The following is a 25971-nucleotide window of genomic DNA, read 5'->3' as shown; positions in this document are numbered from 1 at the left end:
AATGGATGCTGTATTTTGTCAAAGGCTTTTTCAGCATCTATTGAGATAATCATGTGATTTTTGTTTGTTAGACTGTTGATATGGTCAATTATGTGGATGGTTTTCCTAATGTTGAACCAACCTTCCATTCCTGGTATAAATCCCACCTGATCATGGTGGATGATCTTCTTAATTACTTGCTGGAGTCTCTTTGCTAGTATTCTATTTAAGATTTTTGCATCTATGTTCATTAGGGAGATTGGTCTGTAGTTTTCTTTCTCTGTTTTTGATCTCCCTGGCTTTGGAATCAGTACCATATTTGTGTCGTAGAAGGAATTTGGTAGGACTCCTTCTTTGCTTATCATATCAAATAATTTGTATAGTATTGGGATTAGTTGCTCTTTGAATGTCTGATAGAATTCACTTGTGAATCCATCAGGCCCTGCGATTTTTTCTTAGGGAGTTCTTTGATGGCTTGTTCAATTTCTTTTTCTGATATGGGATTATTTAGGTATTCTATTTCTTCTGCTGTTAATCTAGGCAGTTTATATTTTTGTAAATATTCGTCCATATCTTCTAAATTGTTATATTTATTGCCATATAATTGGGCAAAATAGTTTTTAATGATTGCCTTAATTTCCCCTTCATTAGAGGTGAGGTCTCCCTTTTCATCTTTGATACTGTCAATTTGGTTTTCTTCTTTCCTTTTTTTTATTAGATTGACCAGTACTTTGTCTATTTTATCTGTTTTTTCAAAGTACCAGCTTCTAGTCTTATTTATTAATTCAATAGTTCTTTTACTTTCGATTTTATTTTCTCCCTTGGTTTTTAGTATTTCTAATTTAGTTTTCATCTGGGGATTTTTAATTTGCTCGCTTTCTAATTTTTTGAGTTGCATGCCCAATTCATTGATCTCTGCCCTCCCTAATTTGTTAATATATGCACTCAAGGATATAAATTTCCCCCTGAGTACTGCCTTGGCCGCATCCCACAGAGTTTGGTAGGATGTCTCATCATTGTCATTTTCTTCAATGAAATTGTTGATTGTTTCTATGATTCCTTCTTTGACAAATTGGTTTTGGAGAATCATATTATTTAATTTCCAATTAGTTTTTGATTTTCCTGTCCAGGTGCCCTGAAATATTGATGTTTTTAAGGTAGAGGGAGGTGATATGGATTGTGCTTTATGAAAATGACTATTAGCAGCATGTAGGATGGATTGGAGATGGAAAAGGAAGAAACTAAGGGCCAGGTTATTCATTAGAAGGTTATTATAACAATCTAAGTCATAGATAATAAGGATCTGAAATAGGATGGTGGCAGTGGGAATGGATACAAAAGATATTTAAGAGATAGAAAGGATAAGATAACATTTGTATGTGGGAAATTAGAAGGAGAAGTCAGAAGGTTTTAAGTCTGGTTCATTAGAAGAATGGCAGTTCCAATTCTCAGAAAAGGAACACTTATATACTGGATTTATTTTATAATTACCGTCAATAAATATTTATTAAGTTCACAGAATAGAAGACACAAGGGGCTTTTCAGAAGATCTCTGAAAACTTACATTCTAAAAGGGAGGCAGTGTAGAAATTCTGCCATTCATAAAAGAGATATGATACATTTTAAGAATTAGGTGATCAGAATTATTCCCCTACCTCCTCTTTTGCTCTTAGGAAACAGGAATAAAGGTAGCAAAGAATGTGCTTCTCCCCTGCATCTCGATCTGCAGAGAGGTTTAATGTTGTGGAACAGGTCATGCTAATCAAGTGGTTGCTTGGATCCTGAAGCAGCAATCGTGTAAAGAGTGCCTAATGACAATGACAACAAAAACACCATCATAAAAAGTTGAAATTACATAGTAAAAGCATTACAGTGCTGATGCTAGAGCATAAAGATATGCAAAGCCATTGCTACTCAATGCTAAAAAAAGAAGTAACCCCTGGCTAGCCCTTCTATTTGTTCAAGAGATCCCATTCCATCTATCCTGTCTTCTGCAACAGATGGCTCTCTCTGTCATCCCCACTACTTTCTACCTTTATTCAATGTCTCCCTCTCTACTGACTCATTTCCTACTGCCTACTAACATGCACATGGCTCCTCTCTCTAGAAAAAACCCTCACTTGATTCATCTATCTTTGCTAACTACTATCTTAGATCTCTTCAACCTTTTGTAGCTAAACTATTTGAAAAAGCCATCTACAATAGATGACTCCACTTTAACCCCTTATGATCTGGCTTCTGTCCTTATATTCCACCAAAACTGCTCTCTCCAAAGTTACCAATGATCTTAGTTGCCAAATCCAATGGTCTTTTTTCAACCCTCATTCTCCTTGACCTCTCCTTTTCTCCCTCTATGCTACTTCACTTGGTGATCTCATTAAATTCTCATGGACTTAATTATCATCTCCATGCTGATGATTCTTGTATCTAACTTTCCTGCCTCAATCTCTTTGCTGATATGCAATCTTGCATCTTCAACAGTCCTTCGGATATTATAAACTGCAGCAGATATCTCAAACCCAATATGTCCAAAACAGAATTCATTATCTTTCTCCCCAAAACCCTCTCTACTTCTACCATCTTGTGATTTATTTATTTAAGACCTTGTGTCTTAGAATCAATACTAAGTATCCATTCCAAAATAGAAGAGCAGTAAAGGCTAGGCAACTATAGGAGATACTTCAAGTATCATACTTATAAAGTTTATTATCTGACAAAACAGAACCACATGACTAAGTTTTTCTACCTGCCCAAAAATCCCAATCCTCAACAGGAAGGACCTCCACCCAATTTATATCCTGTCTACATCAGCTCATAACAACAGGAAGTGAATGGAGTTCTGGGAATTGTAGTTTTGCTGAGGATTGTAGTTTTTAGGGTAACAGATTCTATTTACACAATCCCCCCGAGATCCTTTGGTAGACCAGTCTCCCCAATGGATCTTACAAACATAACCAACTTATAAATTACAATAATTTGGGGATAAAAGGAAAAGAGAACAAAACCAATGATTGCTGGTTGCGTTGACTAAAAGCCAATTAGGGGGCAGTCCCCTTTGGCATAAGAGCATACATAGAAAATAAATGTGTTACAACCCCCCACAGTTCAATTTCACTACAACCCAAGTGTGAGGTTTCTGCAGGCATCTCCATGGTACCTTCTCCAAGCAGTTCACTTCCTGGATTCTGAGAGGTAGCAAGTTTCTTAACTTTTATAAAACTAGAATTTTATGACAATTACACAATCCCCCGAGGAGGGCGTTGACAAACACATGGATCAACTCAGGATACATTAACTTTCATTAAGAAAACAGCTTCTGCTACCCTAAAAACTACGATCCCCAGCAAAACTACGGTTTCCAGCAAAACTGATTCCTAGAACCCCACTCACTTTCTGTCTTATGTGCTGATGTAGACAGGATATAAATTGGGTGGAGGTCCGTCTCTCTCAATCTTTCCTTCCTGTCAAGGCTTTGGTGGAGAGGGGATTTTTAGGATAACAGATTCTAATTACACACAACTGGGGTTAAGTGACTTGCCTGGAATCACACAGCTAGGAAGTGTCTAAGGTCAAATTTGAATTCAGGACTTCTTGCCTGGTCTGGCTCTCTATCCACAAAGCCACCTAACTGTCCCCTTTCCTATGACTATTGAGGGTAACATTATCTTCCGAGTCCTTTAGGCTCACACTCTAAGAGTCATTCTGGATTCTTTATGTTCTTTCATTCCTTCCCTGTATCTAATCTTTTGCTAAGGCCTGAAGATGTCCCCTCAACACCCCATGCCAGGACTACTGCAATAGCTTGCAGTTGGGTCGGCCTGCCTCAAGTTTCTCCTCACGCCGATCCATCCTTTATTCAGCCACTAAAGTGATTTTTCTAAAGTGCAGGTTCAATTAAGGTGTCTCCCTACTTCCTCTACTTAATTAAAGGCAGTTATTTTTATTATTTATTATTATTGCCTCTAGGAGCAAATACAAAATGCTCTGCTCTGGCATTCAAAGTCCTTTATAACCTAGTCTCCCTTCCCTTTACAGCCTTCTTATAGCTTATTTCCCAACATGTACTCTTTGACCCAGTGATGCTGGCCTCCTTTCTGTTCCATGAACAAGATATACCATCTCTAGGCAATTTCTCTGGCTGTCTGTCCCCTATGCCTGGAATATTCTTCTGCCACTCTAACTTTTGACCTCCATGACTTCCTTTAAGTTTCAACTAAAATCCCACCTCCTACAGAAAGCCTTACCCAACCCCTTTTAGTTCCAGGGTCTTTTCTGTGTTCATTATTTCCTACTTATTCTGTATATAGTTTGCTTCATCTATTTTTGTTTGCAATTTGCCTCCTCCATTAGATTGTAAATAGGCTGGGGCTGTTTTTGGCCTCTTTTTGTATCCCTGGATTTAGCACAGAATCTTGCAAAGAGTAAGGGCTTAATAAATGTTTACTGATTGATTAGAAAGGGAGTGAGACCAGGTGAAAAATGAATAAGCCAAACACTGCCTTTTCAATTCTTTTCAATTCTTGCCAGGAGGTATCAAGATATCCCAATGTACCAAGAGAGGTTATCCAACTTGATCAAACTTACTTGATTTTTCATACTTCAGACTTTGAGAGAAACAATAACTAGGCTTGCTCTTAGTAGCATGTATGTGAAGTTTACCTGTATGATTTCTGAAGTCACTGGAGACTCACGGAAATATTTTAAATGCCTAATGATGAGCTGTAGGGGTTTAAAGTCCAGCTTTCTTCACAGTTACATATGACTCATTCTTGCCCACAGAACAAGTGAACATAAAAACAATACCTGCTCAATGTTGTTCATATCAAGCCAGTCTTGCTCATCCAGGTCTCCTGCCATTTCCTCCAAAAATACGCAACGGCTGGGGATCCCATTCTCACATTTCATACTTGGATCACCTGGAAAATGTTTTTTAATCGATTAATTAAATATATGTCTCTGTCTTATTTGAATGCTAATCATGACAGCATTTCTATTAATTTCTGAGTTCTCAGATGCCATCAGAGTGGTCCCAATAAACATAAAGAAGCAAGGGAACCCAAAACAAAAATCTCACTGGTTACAAAGAACCTTGCCTTGTCATAAATCTAACAATAGTATGATATTTAGAAAGGCCTTTGTGATAAGATAATAATTTTTCTGGTGTCCCGCCATAGACATAGTGGAAGAAAGCAAGCCACATTTCAATATATAAACAGTAATGTAAGCATATGCCATTGTGGGGAAGAAAATGGGAATATCTATTATGCTTACTTTTTATATGCAGAATAAATGGTAAAAGTGGGTCACAAGGGGGCAGCTGGGTAGCTCAGTGGATTGAGAGTCAGGTCTAGAGACAGGAAGTCCTAGGTTCAAATATGACCTCAGACACTTTCCAGCTGTGTGACCCTGGGCAAGTCACTTGACCCCCATTACCCACCCTTACCACTCTTCCACCAAGAAGCCAATACACAGAAGTTAAGGGTTTTAAAAAAAAAAAGTGGGTCACAAGCACTGAAGAACTAAAAATCAGAAAAAAAGGATCCACAATTTCTTTGGATAAAGGAGAGGAAAATTAAAAGAAGTAGGAATGCCAAACAAGTCTGTTCTAGGTTAAGATGTTCTTTTGAGATGTAAACTTCTTATTCTAGAAAGCAGCATAATTTTGTTGGACTATAAGGAACATCTAATAATGATCTTGATCAAAATAAGAAAGCAATGAAAATAAGATAGTTGATGACTCACTGTTGTCCAGGGTGATGAGGAAAATTCTTTGGATCATGTGATTGATGTTGAGCTGCTCACATAGCTCCTGCTTGGAACGGAATGACTGGTTAATCTCACAGACAGAGTAGTCACAGTCATCCAGGCTCTCTGACACACTGTTATCCGAGTCATCAGGGCTAGCTGAGGGTTCATCTGCCAGAAAATTTGATCTTGTAAACATTATATTTTTCTGGGAAAGAACCTAGCCCAATACCAAGAGGGTAGAAAAGGGGAAAGGGGAAAAAAAATTGGTAGTAAGGGATTTAAAATCAATTAATTAACTAACTTATGGCAGAGCAGGTTTAACTGTAGAATGCCAAATTTTACGAAGAGGAAGGGTTGGTTGTTTCCCTCTCCACCCTCTTCCCTGCCAATATAAAGTTGTATTTCACACTTCAAAAATAACATGAGTTTTCCTACAGAAATCTGGAAATAAGTCAGTGTTACTTATCAAAGTATAACTTCCTTAATATTCTAAAAAGCATCTTAGAAAGCTACCTCATTTAAATGTGGTGCCACATAGGAAGACCAAAAACTGGTATTACTCACTAAAAGCCATGAACTATTTGGGGTCCATCAGTCTTTTTTTACAGAATGATGGAATCATACTCTGAAAATTCAACCAGACTATTCAGAAGCAGGCTATTTTTCATTAGTAGGGCTTTAAAAGATGAGTTTCAGATCAGGAAGCTAAAGCTTTTGGCACAGTATTAATTGCTGGTGGAAAACAAGTTGGACCTGATGGCATGATAAACCCAGGGGAATTGAAACAACCCTAATGCCAAACTAGTCCCAGCAGAGCACATGCTAGAACTGTTCCCACTGTTTGCTATCTGCCCTGCTCCCAATTTCAGATAGTTTAACTTTTGCTTACAGCTAGAAAGGGAATGTTTAGCACCATTGCTTCCATATGTAGATAACCCATACAGATTTTCTTATTTACCAGATAAGTTTGATACCAGCCAAATCACTTAGAATATATTTGCTATTACCTCATTTTCTACTGTTCTTCATTTCTCAGTTTTCCCTCCTTACCGCAATCTCTTATATAAAGTAGGGAAAGAGGAACTAGGATAACTGAGTATAATAGTAAACTACAGAAGGAACTTAAAAATCTTCCTGAAACCTAATTAATTCATTTAAAAATATTTTATTCTAAGTTTAATACACACCGAAAAAGGAGCGTTTCAAAATACAAGGTAGAACAAAAAAATGGTTAGTCTATAATTCAGATAAGCATCTCTCTAATCATTCTTGAAATGAAGAAATAAGGAAGAAGAGTCAATAAGTCTCTTTTTCCATGAATGACAAAGCATGGAAATCCTGTGACACTTTCTTTTTTTGGTAGGAGCACACTATGGTATATAGAGAATTATGGGAACATTAAAAGTGATAAAAGACATTCTACATGTGAAAATGGCAGACCCCTAGTTATGCTCTCTGTCTGGTCTCAGGTCAGAGAGGCCATCTTCTGGTGAGTGTGAATGACTATGTTCTGTCAGCACTATAATCACAAGGCTCCAAAGCTAAAAGGATTTACAGGGGTCATTTAGTTGAATCCCTTCATTTTACAGAAAAGGAAACTGAGGTCCGTGCAGATTAAGTGACTTGCCCAGGGTCACATAGGTAGTGAGGGTTAGAAATAGGTTTTGAACCCAGCTATTTTGATTCTAGTGTCAATATTCTTTGCACTGTACCAAGCTGTCTGATCTTTTTACAATCAGGTTTGGGATCTGTTTGCTTTCCTAAGTAGTTTGTTTTAATAGCATTTAGATAGAATAGACCCCAGTCAGTAGAATAAAAAGTTACCCCTAAGAGAATCCCTGTGGCAATCAACCTAGGACCAAAATCTTTTGATCAGTTTCAGATCAAAAATCTCTTCTAGCACTTACCTTTATAGAGTTACATCCTACAACTACATATGGCTTGTTTCCTACACTAAAACCTTTACCTTCAGATGATCACGTTAAAAAGAAGACAATTTTATGAGGTGCCTTTTGACAGCACTAGAAAAAGTAATAGCTTGACAGTCCTAGGTCCACAATGAGCATCTGACCCCTTGGAGCCACCTGTTATCCTAGGTTCTTTTCCTTTGCGAAAAAACTCTTATCTGCTACAAACTCTAATTCCATTGCTAATTTTGGGGAGGGGGTCCCAGGCACACTGGATTTGGAAAGTCCCCCTTCTGGGTCATCTTGTCTGCTGCTGTTGGCTCATATGCTTACCAGATTGCTGCTTCAGCTGTTCCTTCTGGATCTCTGCAAAGTGCTTGGCATCGGCCAGGGAACCAAAGAGAGCAGCAAAGGGGTTACTGGAGATGTTGTTGTTATTATCCTGGTCTGTCATTTCACTTTAAAGTAGACTCCATCCAGACCTGGGGGAGGGGCTACAGAAAGGGCAGGTGTTAGGAGCAGAAGGCCAGCTACACCAGCAGTTGTTAGATTCCCATAGATTTTTTTCCCCCTTCTTTCTCTGTAACACATCATACCTTGAAAGGATTCTGGAGACAAGATTGATCAGTGTTCCAAAGTTTAAAGTATTTGGAAGCAAAATAGCTTCGAATTTACCTACTGAAGGAAGTGAATGGGCTTCATGGAAGCTAAGATGAAAGGAGCTAAAATGAGACCAGGAAAGATATATTTGCTTGTAATTATCTTCCCTATATTTGCCACTCCTTGTTTGAAAAGGGAAAGGATGAATTAAGAGGCAAAAGAAAGAAAAAAGAAAAAATATGGCTTGCTAAGGACAATAGCAACAATATAGCTATTTTCTTTGAAAGAAACTATTGACTACTACTGGCCTGAGTGGGTGGCTTCTTGCCTATTTACATGAATGATGACAACACAGCATTTGCTCAAAATTACAGGGAGGACAACTAGAACTAGAGCTAGGACTGGAACTGGGAATGAACACCCGTAATTTTAGAATTCAATTCCTATGCATATAGGCTAAGTTGTAGGTGCTTTTCAGACATGCTCTTAGGCTTAACTATTTAGTGGTTTTATAGACCTACTAAAAATATGCCCACATTATGTCCTTCATTATGTTTAAGAAAGACAAATAAAAAAATCTCAACTTTGGGAGGTCTTTCATATAACCCCAAATGGATCGGTAACTTGGGAATATTTGATGAGTTTGAATTTGATAAGATTTTGCTGGTCAAATATCTCTATTCTGGATGTGATAGCTTTAATAGTCAAGAGGACCTAGTATCACAACTGTATTGACACAGCTCACTGAATGCTTTCTCTTTCTTTCTAAAATTTCAGTTTAACCTGAACCAAGGCCAGGGAACAGCTATATGACCCTAAAGGAGAGAGAGGTGAAAGAAAAGATAGGCATAGCCTGTTTAAAAAAAAAATTGATAGACCTATCCAAGGACAAAAGTCCCAAAGGGACTTTGGAACGTCAGGAAAAGGGAATAATTTGTATTTACAAATTACTTTTAGATTTATAAGCACTTTCCTAACAATCACTGTGTGAGTTGGTATAAATATTATATTTCCATTTAACAAGTACAAAAACTAAGGCTCAGAGAGGTTCACTTTTGCTCATGATCATAAAACTAGTTAAGTGAACTCAGGTCTCCTAACTCTGAGTATAACACTGTTTAATAGTTCTACTTTTCATTTTGTTGAGACAAGACAAGATTACTTATAGTCATATAAACAAAACTAATGACATTTGAAGGCTTATCTTCATCTCTAGGAGGACACTAATAATACAGTTTTACATTCCATGGCAGTTTTACCAGTTGCTTTGCTGAGCTAGCCCCATATTTTCTGCAATCAAGCTAGTGGCCAATTAGGAATAGTACTAACAAATTTGGGGACATGTCTCTTCTCCGCATGGTGCTGAACTCTACTGTATCAGGTAAGTGGAATGGTATATGTTGTTGCATAAAATTTAAAGAAGATTAGCATCTCATATAGGGATAAGTTAAAAGGGCAACTGAAAGCATTAATACTTTGAATCAGTGGCAATTAGCTGAGAGGCCTGTACATATGCCCAAAACAGCATATGTAATAAAAATGAACTTTTTGAGAAATTAAAAACTATTGGTAATGCACTCTACTTGAGGTCCAAAGGAATTCCTGGGAGTTATTTTAATGGATTTTACCTTGAAGCCCATAGGTTCCTACATTTACCATGCTATGGATAGAAGGAAAATGAATTGAATGCTGCCTAGCATGGTGCAGGAGAGCTAGATTTAGAATCAGTAGAGATCTGGGTTCAAATTCCAGCTGCCAATTACTAGCATTGGCAAATCTCTATTGACTTTTCTGAAACTCAGCTTCCTAATCTGTAAAACAGGGATAATAATACCTGTCATTTCTACCCCCAGGAGGACCCAGGGCAGTTCCCTTAACTCCTCAGTGTTCCTGGCAATACTCTAAGATTTTAAATTGTAGAACAGTTATCAATCTAAATCAAAAAGCATTTCTTCACTAAAAACTCCCCAACAATAATGAGATCAAATGTCAAAACCAAAGAAAAGTTTGTACTTACATAACCTTTGTGAGGATCAAATGAGATGTATGTAAAGTACTTTGCAGACTTTACAATGCTACAGCAACATCAGCAATTATTAAGAACATAAGAGAGGAGACAACTAAGTAGCACGGTGGATAGAGAACCAGGCCTGGAATCAAGAGGGCCTAGGTTCAAATCTGACTTCAAACATTTCCTAGCTGTGTGACCCTGGGCAGGTCACTTAACTCCAAATTGCCTAGCCCTTCCCTCTCATTTGGTTTAAAAAAAAAAAAAAAAAGGATAAGAGAAAATCTTTAGGGCTACCAAGAGTTACATGGAGATTTCAAATTACAGTTCACTTAGTGTTCCTGCAAGATACAGAAGCTACACAAATCTCAAAAATCTTAATCACCTCATAGGAAATTAGCTCTATTTGGAGATCCTTAAGACTAATACTGTACTGATATCCTTTCTGCAAAATTGAGAAGAAGCTTGGTTGTAGTAAGGACACTGGACATGGAATAAGAGAACCAAGTCAAGACCCAACTCCTCTTTACTCAGTAGGCATGTTACCTAGGGCAAAGTATTCAACCTCTTGTCTATAAAATAGGGATATTGGTATTTCAGGATGGTCTATTGAAAGGAGAGGATACATACTCTTAGTACTTCAGAAAATAAATGTTTTAATCTGCCTTTTTTTTCAGCTCATCTTTTCCAGAGACATTCCCAGCTGGCATTAAAAACTATTTTAATGGAGAAAATATCGGTAGTGGTGCTCTCCTACAACTAGAAAAGACTGATTTTCACATGAGAAAGTGTTCTAAACCTCTAATAATTAGAGAAATGCAAATCAAAACAACTCTGAGGTACCACCTCACACTTAGCAGATTGGCTAAAATGATAGAAGGGGAGAGTAATGAATGCTGGAGGGGATGTGGCAAAATTGGGGCATTAATGCATTGCTGGTGGAGTTGTGAACTGATCCAACCATTCTGGATGGCAATTTGGAATTATGCCCAAAGAGCGATAAAAGAATGCCTGCCCTTTGATCCAGCCATACCATTGCTGGGTTTGTACCCCAAAGAGATCATAAACAGACTTGTACGAAAATATTTATAGCTGTGCTTTTTGTGGTGGCAAAAAAACTGGAAAACAAAGGGATGCCCTTCAATTGGGGAATGGCTGAACAAACTGTGGTATATGCTGGTGATGGAATACTATTGTGCTCAAAGGAATAATAAACTGGAGGAATTCCATGTGAACTGTAAAGACCTCCAGGAATTGATGCAGAGTGAAAGAAGCAGAGCCACAAGAACATTGTATACAGAGACTGATACACTGTGGTAAAATCGAATGTAATGGACTTCTGAACTGGCAGCAATGCAATGACGCAGGACAATTCTGAGGGATTTATGGTAAAGAACGCTACCCACATTCAGAGGAAGAACTGCAGGAGTGGAAACACAGAAGAAAAACAACTGCTTGAACACATGGGTTGATGCGAGCATGGTTGGGGATGTAGACCTGAAACGGCCACACCAATGCAACTATCAATAATATGTAAATAAGTCTTGATTGATCACACATGTTAAAACCAGTGGAAATGCACGTTGGATATGGGGGGGGGGGGGGATGAAGGGGGTGAAGGGTTAAGTAAAAACAAGAATCATGTAACCATGGAAATTTTTTCTAAAAAAATAAAATATTAAAAAAAAAAAAAAGAGGGGGCAGCTGGGTAGCTCAGTGGATTGAGAGCCAGGCCTAGAGACAGGAGGTCCTAGGTTCAAATCCGGCCTCAGCCACTTCCCAGCTGTGTGACCCTGGGCAAGTCACTTGACCCCCATTGCCTACCCTTACCAATCTTCCACCTATAAGTCAATACACAGAAGTTAAGGGTTTAAAATTAAAAAAAAAAAAAAAGATGTTAAAAAAAAAAAAGATTGATTTTTGCACCTCAAATTTAACATGTCCAAAATTGAACTAATTTGTTTTCTCTCTAAACCTGTTGCTCCTTTTGAAGTCATGATTTCTGTCTGGTACAATCTGATTTGTTCAGTCTCCCATACTCACGACCTGGGGGGGAGGGGTCTCTGATGATACTCTTGTGGTTCTTGTACTTAAGTCTGACTATTCCCTTTCAATCTCTTTTACTGGATACTGTATCTCGAACCCCACCTCTTCTCTTTCCCTTTTTATATGCAATTATTTACAAAGTCTATTGATTCAAACTCAAAAATAGCTGAAATGTTCTCTCCTCTCTAACTCAGGCTACTATCATTCCTTATAGTATTTCACTATCTCCTTTGGCTGCTGCAATAGCCTCCTTATATAGGTCTTTTCATCTTGAATCTTTTTGCTTCAATCTACCCTTCACACTACTGCTGGAAAAACAAATAAATGAACAAAAAACCCAAAGATCTGGTCATGTTATTCCTCAAGGGGGAAAAAAAAATCTTCAGTGAATCCCTAATGCCCATCAAGAAAAATCTACTTTCTTGGTCTTTATTCAAAGTCCTGAACAATTTGGCCTTTTCTTACCTTTCCATTTCACACTACTGCCCCATGCATAGGAGTATACTCCCAACAACTTGGATTAGTCTCCTCTCCTCCTCCCATTAACCCTTTTACATGTCTGCCACTGCTCACATTATTCCTTTTACCTGTTAATACTTTCTCCCCTCACATCCTCTAAAGCCCAATTCTCCCCACAGCAAGATTTTTGTATTTATCCTGAAGATAATGACTTTTCCTTCCCATCCCTAGACCTTACACAGAACTTAGCTTTAATCCAATTATATAATTGTGTGTATTCTAGTTATCTGTATTGGTGTCTTATTCCCTTATTAGACTATAAGCTACTTAGGACCAAAGGATTTTAGATCTAGAGACAGAAAGAGCCTTCAAGGTCACAGTCTAAACCCCTCATTTCTCAGACAAGGAAATTTAGGCCTCAAGTGTTTAAGTAACTTGTCCAAAGTCACAGAAGTGCTTAAGAGGTGGAACCAGTATTTAAAACCAGATTCCCAAGTCTCCAAGTATAGTAGTCTTTAGGATGTACTGAATTACTTCTCTTAAGTGCAGAGTTCATTCCTCGTTTTGCTGCCTAGAAGATGGGGGGGGGGGGGGGGGAAGGAGTCTTCAACTTGTTTTTGCCATGGCCCCTTTTGGCAGTCTGGTGAAGCCTATAGGTTCTAATATTACTATAGTTTGAAGTTTATATTCACAATTGCAGGAAAAGCTAAATTTCAGTTTGAGGTTAATGAAGATGAAGATGTAATTTTTTTTCTTCTGTAATGGAATCCTAACCTCTATGGGTTAAGAACTTTTGCTAGAGGCAACACTGAAATGCAGTTAGGTGGTGTATTGGATAATGTGCTGGGTTCAAAATCTGCCTCAAACACTAGATGTATGACTGTGGGAAAGTCACTTAACCTCTGCCAGCCTCAGTTTCCTCATCTATGAAATGAGGATAATAATATCACCTCTCAGGGTTGTTGTGAGGACCAAATGAATTTTTACATATATATGTATATATAGCTGTAAATAGCTATATCTGTATTATATAGTGTTTTACAAACTTTAAAGTACTACATAAATGTTAGTCACTATTATTAATGATACCACTGAACCTGGAATTGAGAGGAACTAGGTTTGTGGTCTACAGAGAACCTCACTAGCTCTGGGTCCCTGGACACATGGCATAATCTTTATCCTTGTATGTAAAATGAAGCTAATAGTACCTACCTTCCAAGATACTTGTGAGAGTTAAAAGAGATAATGTGTATATATATATATATAATACCTAACAAACCTAAAGTGTTATATTATCATCATTATTATCTAATTTAATGTCTTCCCTGGACGCACACCAAAAGAGCTTAACAAATATTTACTCTATTTGCCCAATGATGTCAAATGAGAATACACTCAAGGAAAAGAGAAAAAGTATTTCTATAAGTACAAAAATCCAAATTAAGCGAGTAGTCAGAGAAGGTTAACCAAAGAAAGAAAACTTCTTTTACTTTAAATAAAGTTTCTGAGGAAACATTTTTTTAAATTTTCATCTGCCGCAGATGATATGATAAACTTAAGGACTTACTATATGCTGGCACTGTGCTAAACACTGAGGATACAAATTTAAAAAAGGAAAGACAACTTTTGCTCTCAAGTTGCCTAATCCAAATCTTTAAGCAACTTTTGGAAGCAGTTCTTTTTGAATGTAAATTCTCCCAAAATAATGTATCCCTCTCTGGTGGATGTAAGGAATTCTCTGCAGGTTCCAACTGAGACTGCAAATGTTTTTGTCCCCTCTAACTAGATACACACAAACAGCTGTCTCCACAAGATATAGGATCATTCTCATTACCAGATGTTGCCTATGAATCATGCTATTTTATGCTATGAAGGATTGGCCAATTTCAAAGGGCAAGTCTTTTTGGATATTTTACACAGGCTTTCTGACATTAGTGCCTGTCTGAATAGAAGAGAAACATGTGGACTACTATCTATGATCACTAAAATGAAGCCTTACCAAGTCATACCCATAAGCTCACCTACTTTGAACTTATTCATAGAAATCTACCTTCCATTCAACTTTGCCTCCCTCACTAAGGGGAGAATACCTTTCTCCCAAAATATAAGTCACATTTATGTAGTACTTTAAGGTTTATGAAGTGTTTTGCCCTAAAACAAAATCCTATGAGATGGGTGGTATTATTATTTCTATTTTTATAAATGAACAACCAGGCTGAGAGAAATGCCTAGTCTAGAGTCACAAGATTTGGAGCTAGAAGGGATCTTGGGGGTTGGTCCTCTAGGTATACTTTTGTCAATTGAAAAAGGAGGAAGCTGAAAACTGAGGCACCGTGCCTCACAAAGAATTAAAATCTGAACTCATATTTTCACACTTCAAATCCGGGGCTTCTTTCCATTGTGTCTAAGTCTATCAGCCTCTTAGGTAATGCATCCATCTCTCCAAAAAATGTCTGGGAACAATTTAGCTGGGATTTTATATGCCTCATCAGAACAAAAAGGGAGTGCTATTCCTTCTTGAGACTCCAATTTCGACTCAAATGGGATCCATTTAGGGCCAAGAATTAAGTGGTAACATAATGAAGTAAACACGCCTTAGGAGCGTGGAGTTGGGAGGAGAAAATACAATGCTGGAGACGAAGGCGCAAGCAAAGTGAAAGTATGTGAGCTGCCTTTCTGACCAGAAACCTGTCAATTGCAACCAGCTGGCGAAAAGGGCTCTCTTGGCCGTAGTATTGCCTCTACGCAATCTCCAAGCCCTTAACAAATAGCCCAGCTCCAACACTCCTCTGTACAGGCTCCTCCGACCTGATGGAGTGGGAAGAAGCGGCCGCACGGATCACCAGGTTAGTTTCCTCACTTTTTATTCACACGCACCCAGGAAGAAGTCGCTGGACAAGGACCGAGCAAAAGCGGGATTTGAAGCCACTTTCTTGGAGCCAACTCCTCTGTCTTTTCTTCAAATCCTTAGTCCTGCGACTGCTTCCTACGAGGGACCTGGGGGTCCACGAACAAGCCTGGATGGGACCTGAGACCGTCTTTCTCCTCCCTACCCTGACCTCCCACGCATGGCACACCTTAAGACGGCGCCCCCGGATCACCCACGGCTCTCCACCCCAGGCCTCCAACAATAAGGGGATGGAGCTGCAGGGGCGGACAGAAGAGGAGCACACAGGGTGCAAGAAGAGGAGGGGTCCCGAGCTCAGCACAGAGGACCCGGGGGGAGGGAAGGGTCTGGCAGCGGAATCCGGGCCTCGGAGGGGACGATGGGGTCGCGGTGGATACTGCTGGAGGGTCCCCGCGCCGCCGCCTCTTTCATGGGGCGCACTCCTTCTTACCGGGGCCTGAAGGTGCCAGCGGCAGCAGCACCAGGAACTCTCCGAGGCCAAGGGCTTTCAACACTTCCGACTCAGCCCGGGCAACCGGAGCTGACGTCATCCGCCAGGCGCCCACACCCCCCACCCTCGGCCCTCGCGTCAAAACCAGGGCGCCGGAAGTGCAGCCCATGGGCGAGAGGGCGACCCTCAGGGGTGGTGGTAGGCAACGCTACCTTTTCCAACTCGGATAGGAGGGGTAATGGGGAGGTTGGGGAGGGTGGCCGGAGATGAAAGGAGCTCCCTCTGTGCGATCGAGCGGAATCTGCATCTTTCTCCCTGTGCAGTGGATATGGGGAGGAGAAAAGGAAAGCCAAACAATGGGCATGGCATAGCCCGCCACGTGTCCATGTGGTGCCAGCCCTTCTAAAACAGATTTATAGATTGAGAACTGAGAGGAGCTTTATAGCTCATTTAGTCCAACCTCTCCTTATACAGATCTGGAACCTAGACCTTCGGGGACCAAGAGGAGATGGGCTATGTCCGAGGTCACCCAAAGGTAGAGCCAAGATTGCAAATCACGTATTCTAATTCCAAATCCAGTGTTCTTTCCATTGGTCATCCACAGGATATCTCTCCCTAATAATCCAAATCCAAGCACCTCCGGGGTGCCTCTGTTGTGTAGTAATACTAATAGTAAAATTTTATATAGTATAATATAAATTTTACAAGAAAAACTGAAGACTAAAGTTTTTCCTCATGACAATCTAATGTAAATAAAAGATCACTCATCTATACAGTGGGCACTTTTCAAAAGCTTGTTGGATTACAACAGGAAATTCCTGTTGTTGTTATGATGATGATGATGATGATGATGATGATGATGATGATGATGATGATTATGTATCATGTGGCTGACTAGTGGAAAGAGCAGTAGTGGTACCCCCAGCCTAGAGTCAGGAGCACCTGGGTCCAAATGTGACCTCAAACATTTCCTAGCTCTGTGATCCTGGGCAAGTCGTTTAACTTTGACTGTTTAGCACTTTCCCCTCTTCTGTCATCGAATTGATACTAATGAGTGAGCTAGTTTAACAAAGTTAGATAGAGAACCAGGCCTGAAGAAGAGTTCTTAAGTTCAAATGTGACCTCAGACACTTTCTAGCTTCGAACCTGGGCAAGTAATTTAACCCCAATCGCCTACTCCTTACCGCTTTTCTGCCTTGGAATCATTATTAGATTCTAAGACAGAAAGAAAAAGTTATTTAAAGAGAGACAGACAGAGACAGAGAGAAACTGATATAAGAGATAGAGAATGTAAGGATTAAAAAAAAAAGAAACAACATTGCATTTGCATTCAGAAAACATGACTTCCAATCAAGGATATATTGGCAATTATTTGACAAAAATGCTTCTAAATTTAATCTGCATTGTTAACACTTTGTCCATCACTTTTAAAATTCTAGACAATCAAAAAAATAATAGATCAAACATCAGTCTGATTTCCAAAGTGTAAATGCTCACTCTGCAAAATGAATAATCAGCTTTACTTGTAAGACTGACTCCAGCATATCTCTGATTCCAGTCCTATCTCTACTGCTTGATCTTTAATAAAAAATCATTTCCCTTCTCTAGATCTCAACTCATCATTTGTAAATGATCTCTTAAGGCTCTTCCAACTCTATACCAAAATGTTTATGGGTTTAATCTCTTTTCAGAGAAGAGTAAGTTTCATCTGATGACAGCTCTTTCCACCCTTCAATACTCTTCTCACATATGCCATTTATGAGAAATGTTCCTCCCTCTTTTTTACACCAGGGCTTTCTCCCTCTTATCTTCCTTTTTCTTTCCTCTCTTCAAACCCTCGGAACTGAACCAATTCCTTCTTGTCTCCCCCTTCACCCACTTCCCTGACTTTATTTTTTAATTTAATTTTTTAATAAAGCCTTACCTTCTGCCTTAGAATCAATATTATGTATTGGTTCCAAGGCAGAAGAGTGGTAAGGGCTAGGCAATCCCCATTGGTGGGGAAGGGGGCGTTAAGTTAAGTGACACATAGCTAGGAAGTGTCTGAGGCTCTAGGCCCAGCTTTCCATCCACTGAGCTACCCAGCTGCCCCCTTCCCCTCACCCTCAATCTTTTAAAAATACTTAAAAAAAAATAAAAGCTTACAATATTCTTTGAAGACCTTAAGCTTCAGAGAGATCACTTTTCTTTTCTATTAAGCTGTTAAAATTATATTATCATACATACCCTTCTAATATATTTCAAAGTTTGTCCTCAGCTCTAGGCTTTTTGTGAGAAAAGTAATAACAGCTAGCATTTATATAGCACCTATTATGTGGCAAGCACTGTGCTGAGTGCTTTTACAAGTATCTCATTTGATCCTCACAACAACTCTGGGAAGTAGTATTTACACTCATAGAAACTGAGGCAGAGGTCAAGTGACTTGTGGTCACACAGCTAGTAAGTGTCTGGATAGGAATTTTACTTCAGGTCTGACTCCAGGTCAGGACTCTATTCTCTATATCACCTAGCTACCCCCATCTCTTTCATTAAAGGTCCATTTTCCTCCCAGTAGGATTGTACTTTACTTGACTTTTCAGGGTTAGTTATTCTTGGCACTAAGTCCATTGGTTATGCCTTTTGAATATTACAATAGTTAGTCTTATTGATAGTATAAGTGAGGTTTTATATAATCCTAACTAGTTCCTTGGTACCTGACTGCTGCTTTCTTTCTTTTTTTTTTTTCCCAGCAAATTTTTTTCCTTTTAATATGGGAACTCTGGATTTTGATTGTGACATTCCTGGGATTTTCCTTTTGGGAATTTTTTTCAGGAGGTGATTGATAGCACTTGTTGTATCCCAGGATGAATGCTGCTACTGTTCTTGGTAATTTCCAGAATCTCTGCCAGAGTTTCTGACTACCCTAGGGAATGTGTGACTATGTTGGGTCTTTGATCAGGTGAGCTCTGCACTCTTGCTGCCTTAGAAAACAGAATCTTGCAGGCTGCATATATCTTTGGCTCATCTCTAGTTGCCTTTTTTTTTTTTTGTCCAGTGCCTCCTTTCCTATTGCCTATGAGATTCTGTCTGATTTTTTTATATAGTTTTGGAGTAGAAGTTACAGTAGTTCTTATTGAATTTCTTGATCATTATTTGGTATAGTATGAATTTTAGGTTTTGCTGGAATAGATGTGGGGGAGTTGCATTCAGGCAACTATTTTGGACAGATGTCTGGTCTTGACTATGACCCATAGAAAAGGGATGTCCCTTGTGACCTGTTTTGTTTTGTTTTTTTCTAGAGGTGTTCAAACCACAGGGTGGGGCTGGTAGCCTGGAGGACTGCCTAAGCATTGGGTGGAAGGTGGAATTCACTGAATTGGGAAGGAGAATATTAGCAATTGTTTGCGGGCATCTGAATCCTTTGTGTATTTCCGTACATTTTCTATAGGATAGAATAAAGGTTATCCTATATCTATATACATTGTTGCCTTGAGTGTTTGTATGAGTTCTGGAAACTTTTTTCCTTCTTGTGTAGAGATAGATACATGAGTTATATTCAGAAATTTCCTGGATGTGACTCTATCTGGGAACAAAATGACCTAGTAATTTTGAGGGCTATAACCTAGGATTAAGGTCAGTTTATGTAAGCTCAGAGTTTGATTATGTTATAATTTAGAGGAACAAGACACAAATAAGTCTGATTTAAATTAGGATGTAAGAAGGGCGAAAATGAGAGTATAGTAATAATGTTTGTCCTTTTGGAAGAGGACATCATCACAGGTTGCTATGTAGAGTGATTTGGATTTAATTGAGGGAGAAGTGCACAAAGGTGTCACTCTCTTGGAGAGTCATCCAAGTCCAGTAAAAAGACAAAAGTCAAGAAGGCTGGGGGTAGTCCTGACTACAGTGAGTGACTTTGGCATCTTTGTTGTCTAACCAAGCTCTTAAGTGCCTGCTTCAGTTCACAGCCACTGGAACAAAGTGCTCTCAACTACCCATTCTGCTGATGGGTCTTTGAGGCCTTTTGGTTACCCTCAATCTGGGTTAGCGTGTCTGCCCAGTCTGTTTTATTGAGGGGAGTGGCTACTGTGCATGCTACAGATTTTTGGAGCCACAGGTGAGATTTGAGTGAAGATTAAGTGAACCAAAGGTGAATGGATTAGCAGCCCTGAAAAGGGCTTCCAAAGCCCTCACATCAGAGGTACTGTTTTTCTTTGTGAACTCCATAGTATGATAGTAGGTAGTGTGCTGGACCTGAAGTCAGGAAGACTCATTTTCCTGAGTTCAAATCTGGCCTTAGACTCTTACTAGCTGTGTGTGCCTGGGAAAGGCACTTAACCCTGTTGGCCTCAGTTTCATCATCTGTATCAGCCAAAGAAGGAAATGGCAAACTACTCCAATATCTGCTAAGAAAACCACAAAGGGGGTCTTGGAATAGTCAGGCATGACTGCACAACACATAGCCAGTATATATCAGAGGCAGGATTTAAACCAAGACCTTGGCTTCTAGTGTAGCTCTCTAGTAATAATAATAATTGTTGATACTTACATAATACTTTAGACAAAGTGCTTATAAGAAATATGAAGAATGAGAAAGAACTTGTAGTTAGAGGAATCAAGGAAGGCTTCACAAAGGAGGTAGTATCTGTGAGAATTTATTTTTTAAAAACTATATTAATTCCCACATCAGGTCCTAGATTAGAAAGGCCCTAATCAATTCCTGAATATATTAGAGAGGATTCCCATGCCAAGGTCTTGGACCTCAGGCACCATCCAGTCTACAGATTTTTGCATTTTCTTTGTTCTTAGGAGTCCACAGGAATGTATTCCTTTCACAAAGTCTGACTAACCAGAAGATTTTACAATAATTCTTTTCCTGTGTATATGATAAATCTGTCAATATGGGGAAAGGCTGAGGGTTTGATGGATCATCTTATAATTAGCTATTTACCAGTTAGAGATGTCTAGGGATGTTCAAGGGAGGAGCTGGATAATGAGTTCCCCAAGGTATATATAGGTACCTGGGCCAGGAGTTTCGGTTGGATTTATTGAGAGAATCCTTTGACCAGATTAGGATATCTTGACCAGTCAATAAATAATTTTAAAATTAAGAAATACTGCCTTTTGAGAATTTCAATTATTACATACCTTAGCTAAGCCTGAAAGGAAGAGTTTTAAAAGCAAATCCTTATCTTCTGTCATAGTATCAATTTTAAGATAAAAGAGTAGTAAGGACTAGGCAATTGGGGTTAAGTGACTTGCCCAAGGTCATATAGCTAGGAAATATCTGAAGTCAGATTTGAACCCAAATTTTCCTGACTCTAGGCCTCGCACTATAATCCCTGTGCCATCAGCTGCCCCTAAAGGAAGAGAATTTTAACAGGCAAAGATGTAAAGGGGATGCTTTATAGGTTAGGGGAACACAGGCAAGAGCTAAATTCAAGTTGTGCCTCTGACCCATACCATTGCTGTTTCCCTGGGGAAATTGTTTAACTCTCAGTTCTTTAGTTAACCTTCTACAACTATAAGTAGTAGAACAGTAATCAAACTGCATCAGTAGGAATTTGCTCCCTGGGAGTTCCTAACTCTAAAGAAATCTTAGGTCTGGTCTAAAAGGAAGGGGGTGGGGGTGGGAATCAGCATATATGAAGGAGTATAGTATAAGACTGGAAAGTAGGTAGGATCCACCCTATCCTCTAGATCAGTGATGGGCAAACTTTTTAAAGAGGGGGCCAAAGGAAAGGAAATGCTTATCTGTCAGTCTTTCTAAGGCAACTCTTTCAAAGTTTCATTGTATTGTATCCTACTCATTGTATTCGTCAGATTAGGAATAATGTCACATTGCCAGATAGAACATTTCAGGGACCGGCATCTGGCCTGCTACTTTGCCCATCACTGGTCTAGGTGAGAGAGCTTGAATCAGGGCTGTGGCCTCCTGAGTGGAGTAAATGAGACAAAAAGTATTACTACAACTGTACTATCTCAAAGTCAGGAGGGGAAGGGTTCAAGAATCTTAAGACATAACTTTATGCTATGAATTTTCTTAAGAGCAGAGGTTGCTTCTAATCATTAATATGTACCCCAGTACATAAACCTAATAGACTCTCAAAAAAACCACACACACCTGTCACCTGGCAGGTCCTAAGCCAGTGATAGTGAACCTATGGTATACATGCCAAAAATGTCATGCAGAGTCCTCTCTGTGGGCATGTCTGCAGTCACCTACCAGAGTTCCTACTTAAAGCCAGAGGGACTGGAATAGAGCTGCTCTCCCCCCCTCCTCCCATGCATCTGAGGATATTCCTCACTTCACCTGCTCCTCTACCCAGCAGCCAATGGGAGCACTTCCTCCCTCCCCTCTGGAGTCAGGTGCTGGGGGTGTGGGAGGGAGCTTCACGTGCTATGTGGGGGTGCAGCACAGATAACAACCTGTTGAGTCTGTGGTGAAGGTGATTTCTGTGGTGGGGCTAGAAAGGAGCTAAGGTTTGAGGGGGGCATAGCTCATAGCTGGAGTGCTTTCTCCCTCCCCTGTCTGGGGGAAGGGAGTGGGGCATCAAAATGGGCAGGGCACAGTACTCAGTGGGAGTAAGAGGGTGGGACTCAGCACTCCATTTCTAAAAGGTTCACCATCACTGTCCTAGGCCCTTGTTTTTATTAAAAAGAGTTGGAAATCATCCAGTCCTGGGCAAGTAAGCTAGGAGGCCATGTAGACAAACACTGGGCTTGAAGAGAAATGAATTAATTCTGGAATATTACACATGTTATTGAACCTTTTGGGGTTTCTTTCATTATCCATTAAATAGTGATAAATGGTGATCTTAGCCATTGACCTACCTCAGTTGACCATGCTCATGCCTTCTCTGTGACACTATTCTAAACAATGTTTTGTAATAGGGAAAAATTAGATATTATATAGATATATATAAGGTGTGGTCACCAGGAATCAATCAGATCTAGATTGATTCCATAATTAAAACAGATCCAAGTCAGGATGAGTTTTATGGTAGTTTATTTACAATTAGGAAGATTGAAGGTAAAGAGAGAGAGAGAAACTCTGGTCCAGACCAGCGGAGGTCCAGATCGAGTGAGAACTAAAAGATTAATTAAAGTACTCTACTAGCCACAGGGTCTTAGCAATTAGAGAAGCAAGAAGCCTTCTTGAGGTAGAGACTCTAGAAATGCCAAGGTAGGCCCAAGGAAGTCAGCCTAACTTACCCACGTGACCATTCAGAGTAGAAGCTGCCTGAGGTCTCAGCTGAGATCCTTCAGCACCAAGTTCAAAGCGCCAACTGCCTCAACAGGAAGTTACCATCTTACCTGAAGAGATAGCATCTTTCGTCACTTCCTGGGGGTCCACCTCTAATTCAAGTGGACAAATGGCAGCCTCTACACTGTTTTGGACTGCCCAAAGGGCAGTCCCTCGTTCTTGATTTGTTACGTATTGTCACGTGTGTGTAACTCATCTCCCCTCCCCACTAAGGGAGGTGGGGATGACATTATCTCTGGTGGCTAGAGTTTTAACTATGAACTGGGGTGAGCTAATTCGAGTTACACAGTTTTAAATACTTAAGATACAAAGAAAAAATTAATATCATGACCCTCAAGGAGCTTACATTCTGCAAGGAAACACACATATATATATACATATAAGTGAATTTAAGATATACACAGAGAAAATAAAAGTAACAGGATGGGGAGTAGCACTGGTAGCTGAGGGGATCAGGAGAGGTCTCATGTAGGTGGTAGTTCTTGACCTCAGCTCTTTCAGTTTTGAAGAAAGTTAGAGATTCTAAGAGGCTGGTGAAGAGGGAGAGCACTCCAGGCTTTGGGGACAGCCTAGGTTCAGACACAGAGACAGGAGATGGAAAGTCATGTGGGAGGAATAGTAGAAAGGCCAGTTTGGCTACATCAGAATGTGGAAGGGAGAATTATGTGAAATAAGTCTGGAAAGATCAATTGGAGTTGGATTGTGTTAAACACCAAGCAGAAGAATTTGTATTTGATTCTAGAGGCAACAGAGAACCATGGGACTTATGAAATAGGTAAATAACATGGATGGGCTGTGATTTAGCAATATTTTGGTAGCTTTGTGGGGGATGAATTGGAAAGGGGAGAGGCTTGAAGCAGGGCAACCAGTTCAGAAACTATTTAATAATCCTGACAAGAGAAGATGAAAACCAGAACTACAGTGATGGCTATGTGGATTAAGAGAAAGGAATAGATATAGTACATGTTATAGAGGTAAATTTGGTAAGACTTGTCAATTGGAAAGATATGTAGTATGAGAGAGTATTAGGAATTGGCAATAATAATAATAGCTAACATTTATATTGCATGTAAGGCAGCTAAGTGGGTAGAGAGAATGCTGAGGCTACAGTCAGGAAGACCCATCTTCTTGAGTTCAAATCCGGCCTCAGACTCTTATTAGCTATGGGATTCTAAGCAAGCCCCATTTGCTTTAGTTTCTTCATCTGTAAAATGAGGTGGAGAAGGAAATACAAACCCCTCCAGTATCTTTGCCAAGAAATATGCAAATGTGGGTCATAAAGAGTCAGTCATGACTGAAAAATGACTGACCAATGATATAGCACCCACTATGTACCAGGTACTATACTAAGTGCTTTATAAATATCTCATTAGATCCTCACAACAGCCCTAGGAGGTAGGGACTATTATTATCCCCATTTTACAGATAAGGAAGCTGAGGCAAGTAGAAGTTAAGCGACTTGTCCATAGTCATATAGTTAGTAAATGTCATCAGATTCAAACTAGATTCTTCTTGACTCCAGGCCCGGCACTGTATGTACTGTGTCATTGAGGGTGCAAATCTGGAAGATTGGGAGAATAGTGGTGCCTTTGCCAGAAATAGGGAAGTTCAGAAGAGAGAAGGCTCTGGGCGGTGAATTCTGCATTGGACATTTTGAATTTGAGATGCTTTTGGCACATATAGTTCAAAATGACTTATAGTAATATTTGGTGATGTTAGAAGTCAGGAGAGAGATCTGAGAATCATATGGAATGGAATGGAAAAGCATTTATTAAGTACTTACTATGTATCAGGACATATGTATGGAGAAGATAAATGAAATGTGGGGACTAATGAGGTCGTTGAAAGTGTATAGAGAGAAGAGAGAAGGACTAGGATAGAGCTTTGGGGTATACTCGCAGATAGGAGGTAGCAGATGGATGATGATGAAGGTGGCTCAGAGTGCTGGACAGAGTTAAAATCCTTCTGCCTCAGGCACTTACTAGCTATGTGACCCCAAGTCACTTAACCCTGTTTGCCTCAGTTTCCTTATCTGCAAAATGAGCCGAAGAAGGAAAATGGCCAAACCTCTTTAGTATCTTTGCCAAGAAAACTCCAAATGGGTTCATGAAGAGCCGGACACAACCGAAACAAATGACAAAAATGGATGATGATTGAGCAAGAGACTAAAAGAAAATATGGAAAACCTTCAAATTCTAAGTAAATTTGAACTCTTATGAAGAGGTAGCAAGGATATAGTAGGGAAGCACAGACTTAAAAGTCAGGATATCTGAGACTGAGTTCCCATTCTGCTACCTTATAGCATAAACTTCAATTTTTTCATTGTCGAATGGCAGTGATCATAGCTATACTACCAACTTTAAAGGATGGTTTCAAGGAAGGTCTTATCTAAAATGTGTGTTATAAACCTTAAAGTGCTATATAAATATACGTTATTCTAAAGAATTATGGAAGAACTCCAAGTGCTAACATGTGAGAGGCCATCAGTTACTTCCCCCCCACCCCCCAGCCTTTCCTTTTCAGACAATGATCTACCAGTAGGTGGCATCCCTGAGATACAGTTCAAGACATCCTTTTGTGGAGGGAACTGGTGTCTGCTGCCATGCCAAACCTGACATGGATATGATAGAATTTCCTTCT

The 25971-nt window shown here is 39.6% G+C and overlaps 1 protein-coding gene across 1 annotated transcript in view; it reads right to left on the bottom strand.

Annotated features, from left to right (window-relative positions):
• The window catches only part of UBE4A (ubiquitination factor E4A), a 45033-nt gene extending 28846 nt beyond the window's left edge, over window positions 1-16187 (bottom strand). Inside the window, exons 1-5 of the mRNA XM_044669605.1 lie at window positions 16086-16187; window positions 7968-8128; window positions 5722-5895; window positions 4783-4895; window positions 1635-1787 (exon numbers count right to left, since the gene is read on the bottom strand). Of these exons, the coding sequence (XP_044525540.1) occupies window positions 1635-1787; window positions 4783-4895; window positions 5722-5895; window positions 7968-8088 (561 nt within the window). The 5' untranslated portion in view covers window positions 8089-8128; window positions 16086-16187. The remainder of the gene's footprint in view (window positions 1-1634; window positions 1788-4782; window positions 4896-5721; window positions 5896-7967; window positions 8129-16085) is intronic.
• Window positions 16188-25971: the final 9784 nt, after the last annotated feature.

The sequence above is a fragment of the Gracilinanus agilis genome, chromosome 3, assembly GCF_016433145.1.
Source record: "Gracilinanus agilis isolate LMUSP501 chromosome 3, AgileGrace, whole genome shotgun sequence".
In the NCBI taxonomy this organism is placed as follows: domain Eukaryota; kingdom Metazoa; phylum Chordata; class Mammalia; order Didelphimorphia; family Didelphidae; genus Gracilinanus; species Gracilinanus agilis.
The sequence above is the reverse complement of the archived record's forward strand: the minus strand, read 5'-3'. Positions and strand labels throughout refer to the sequence as shown.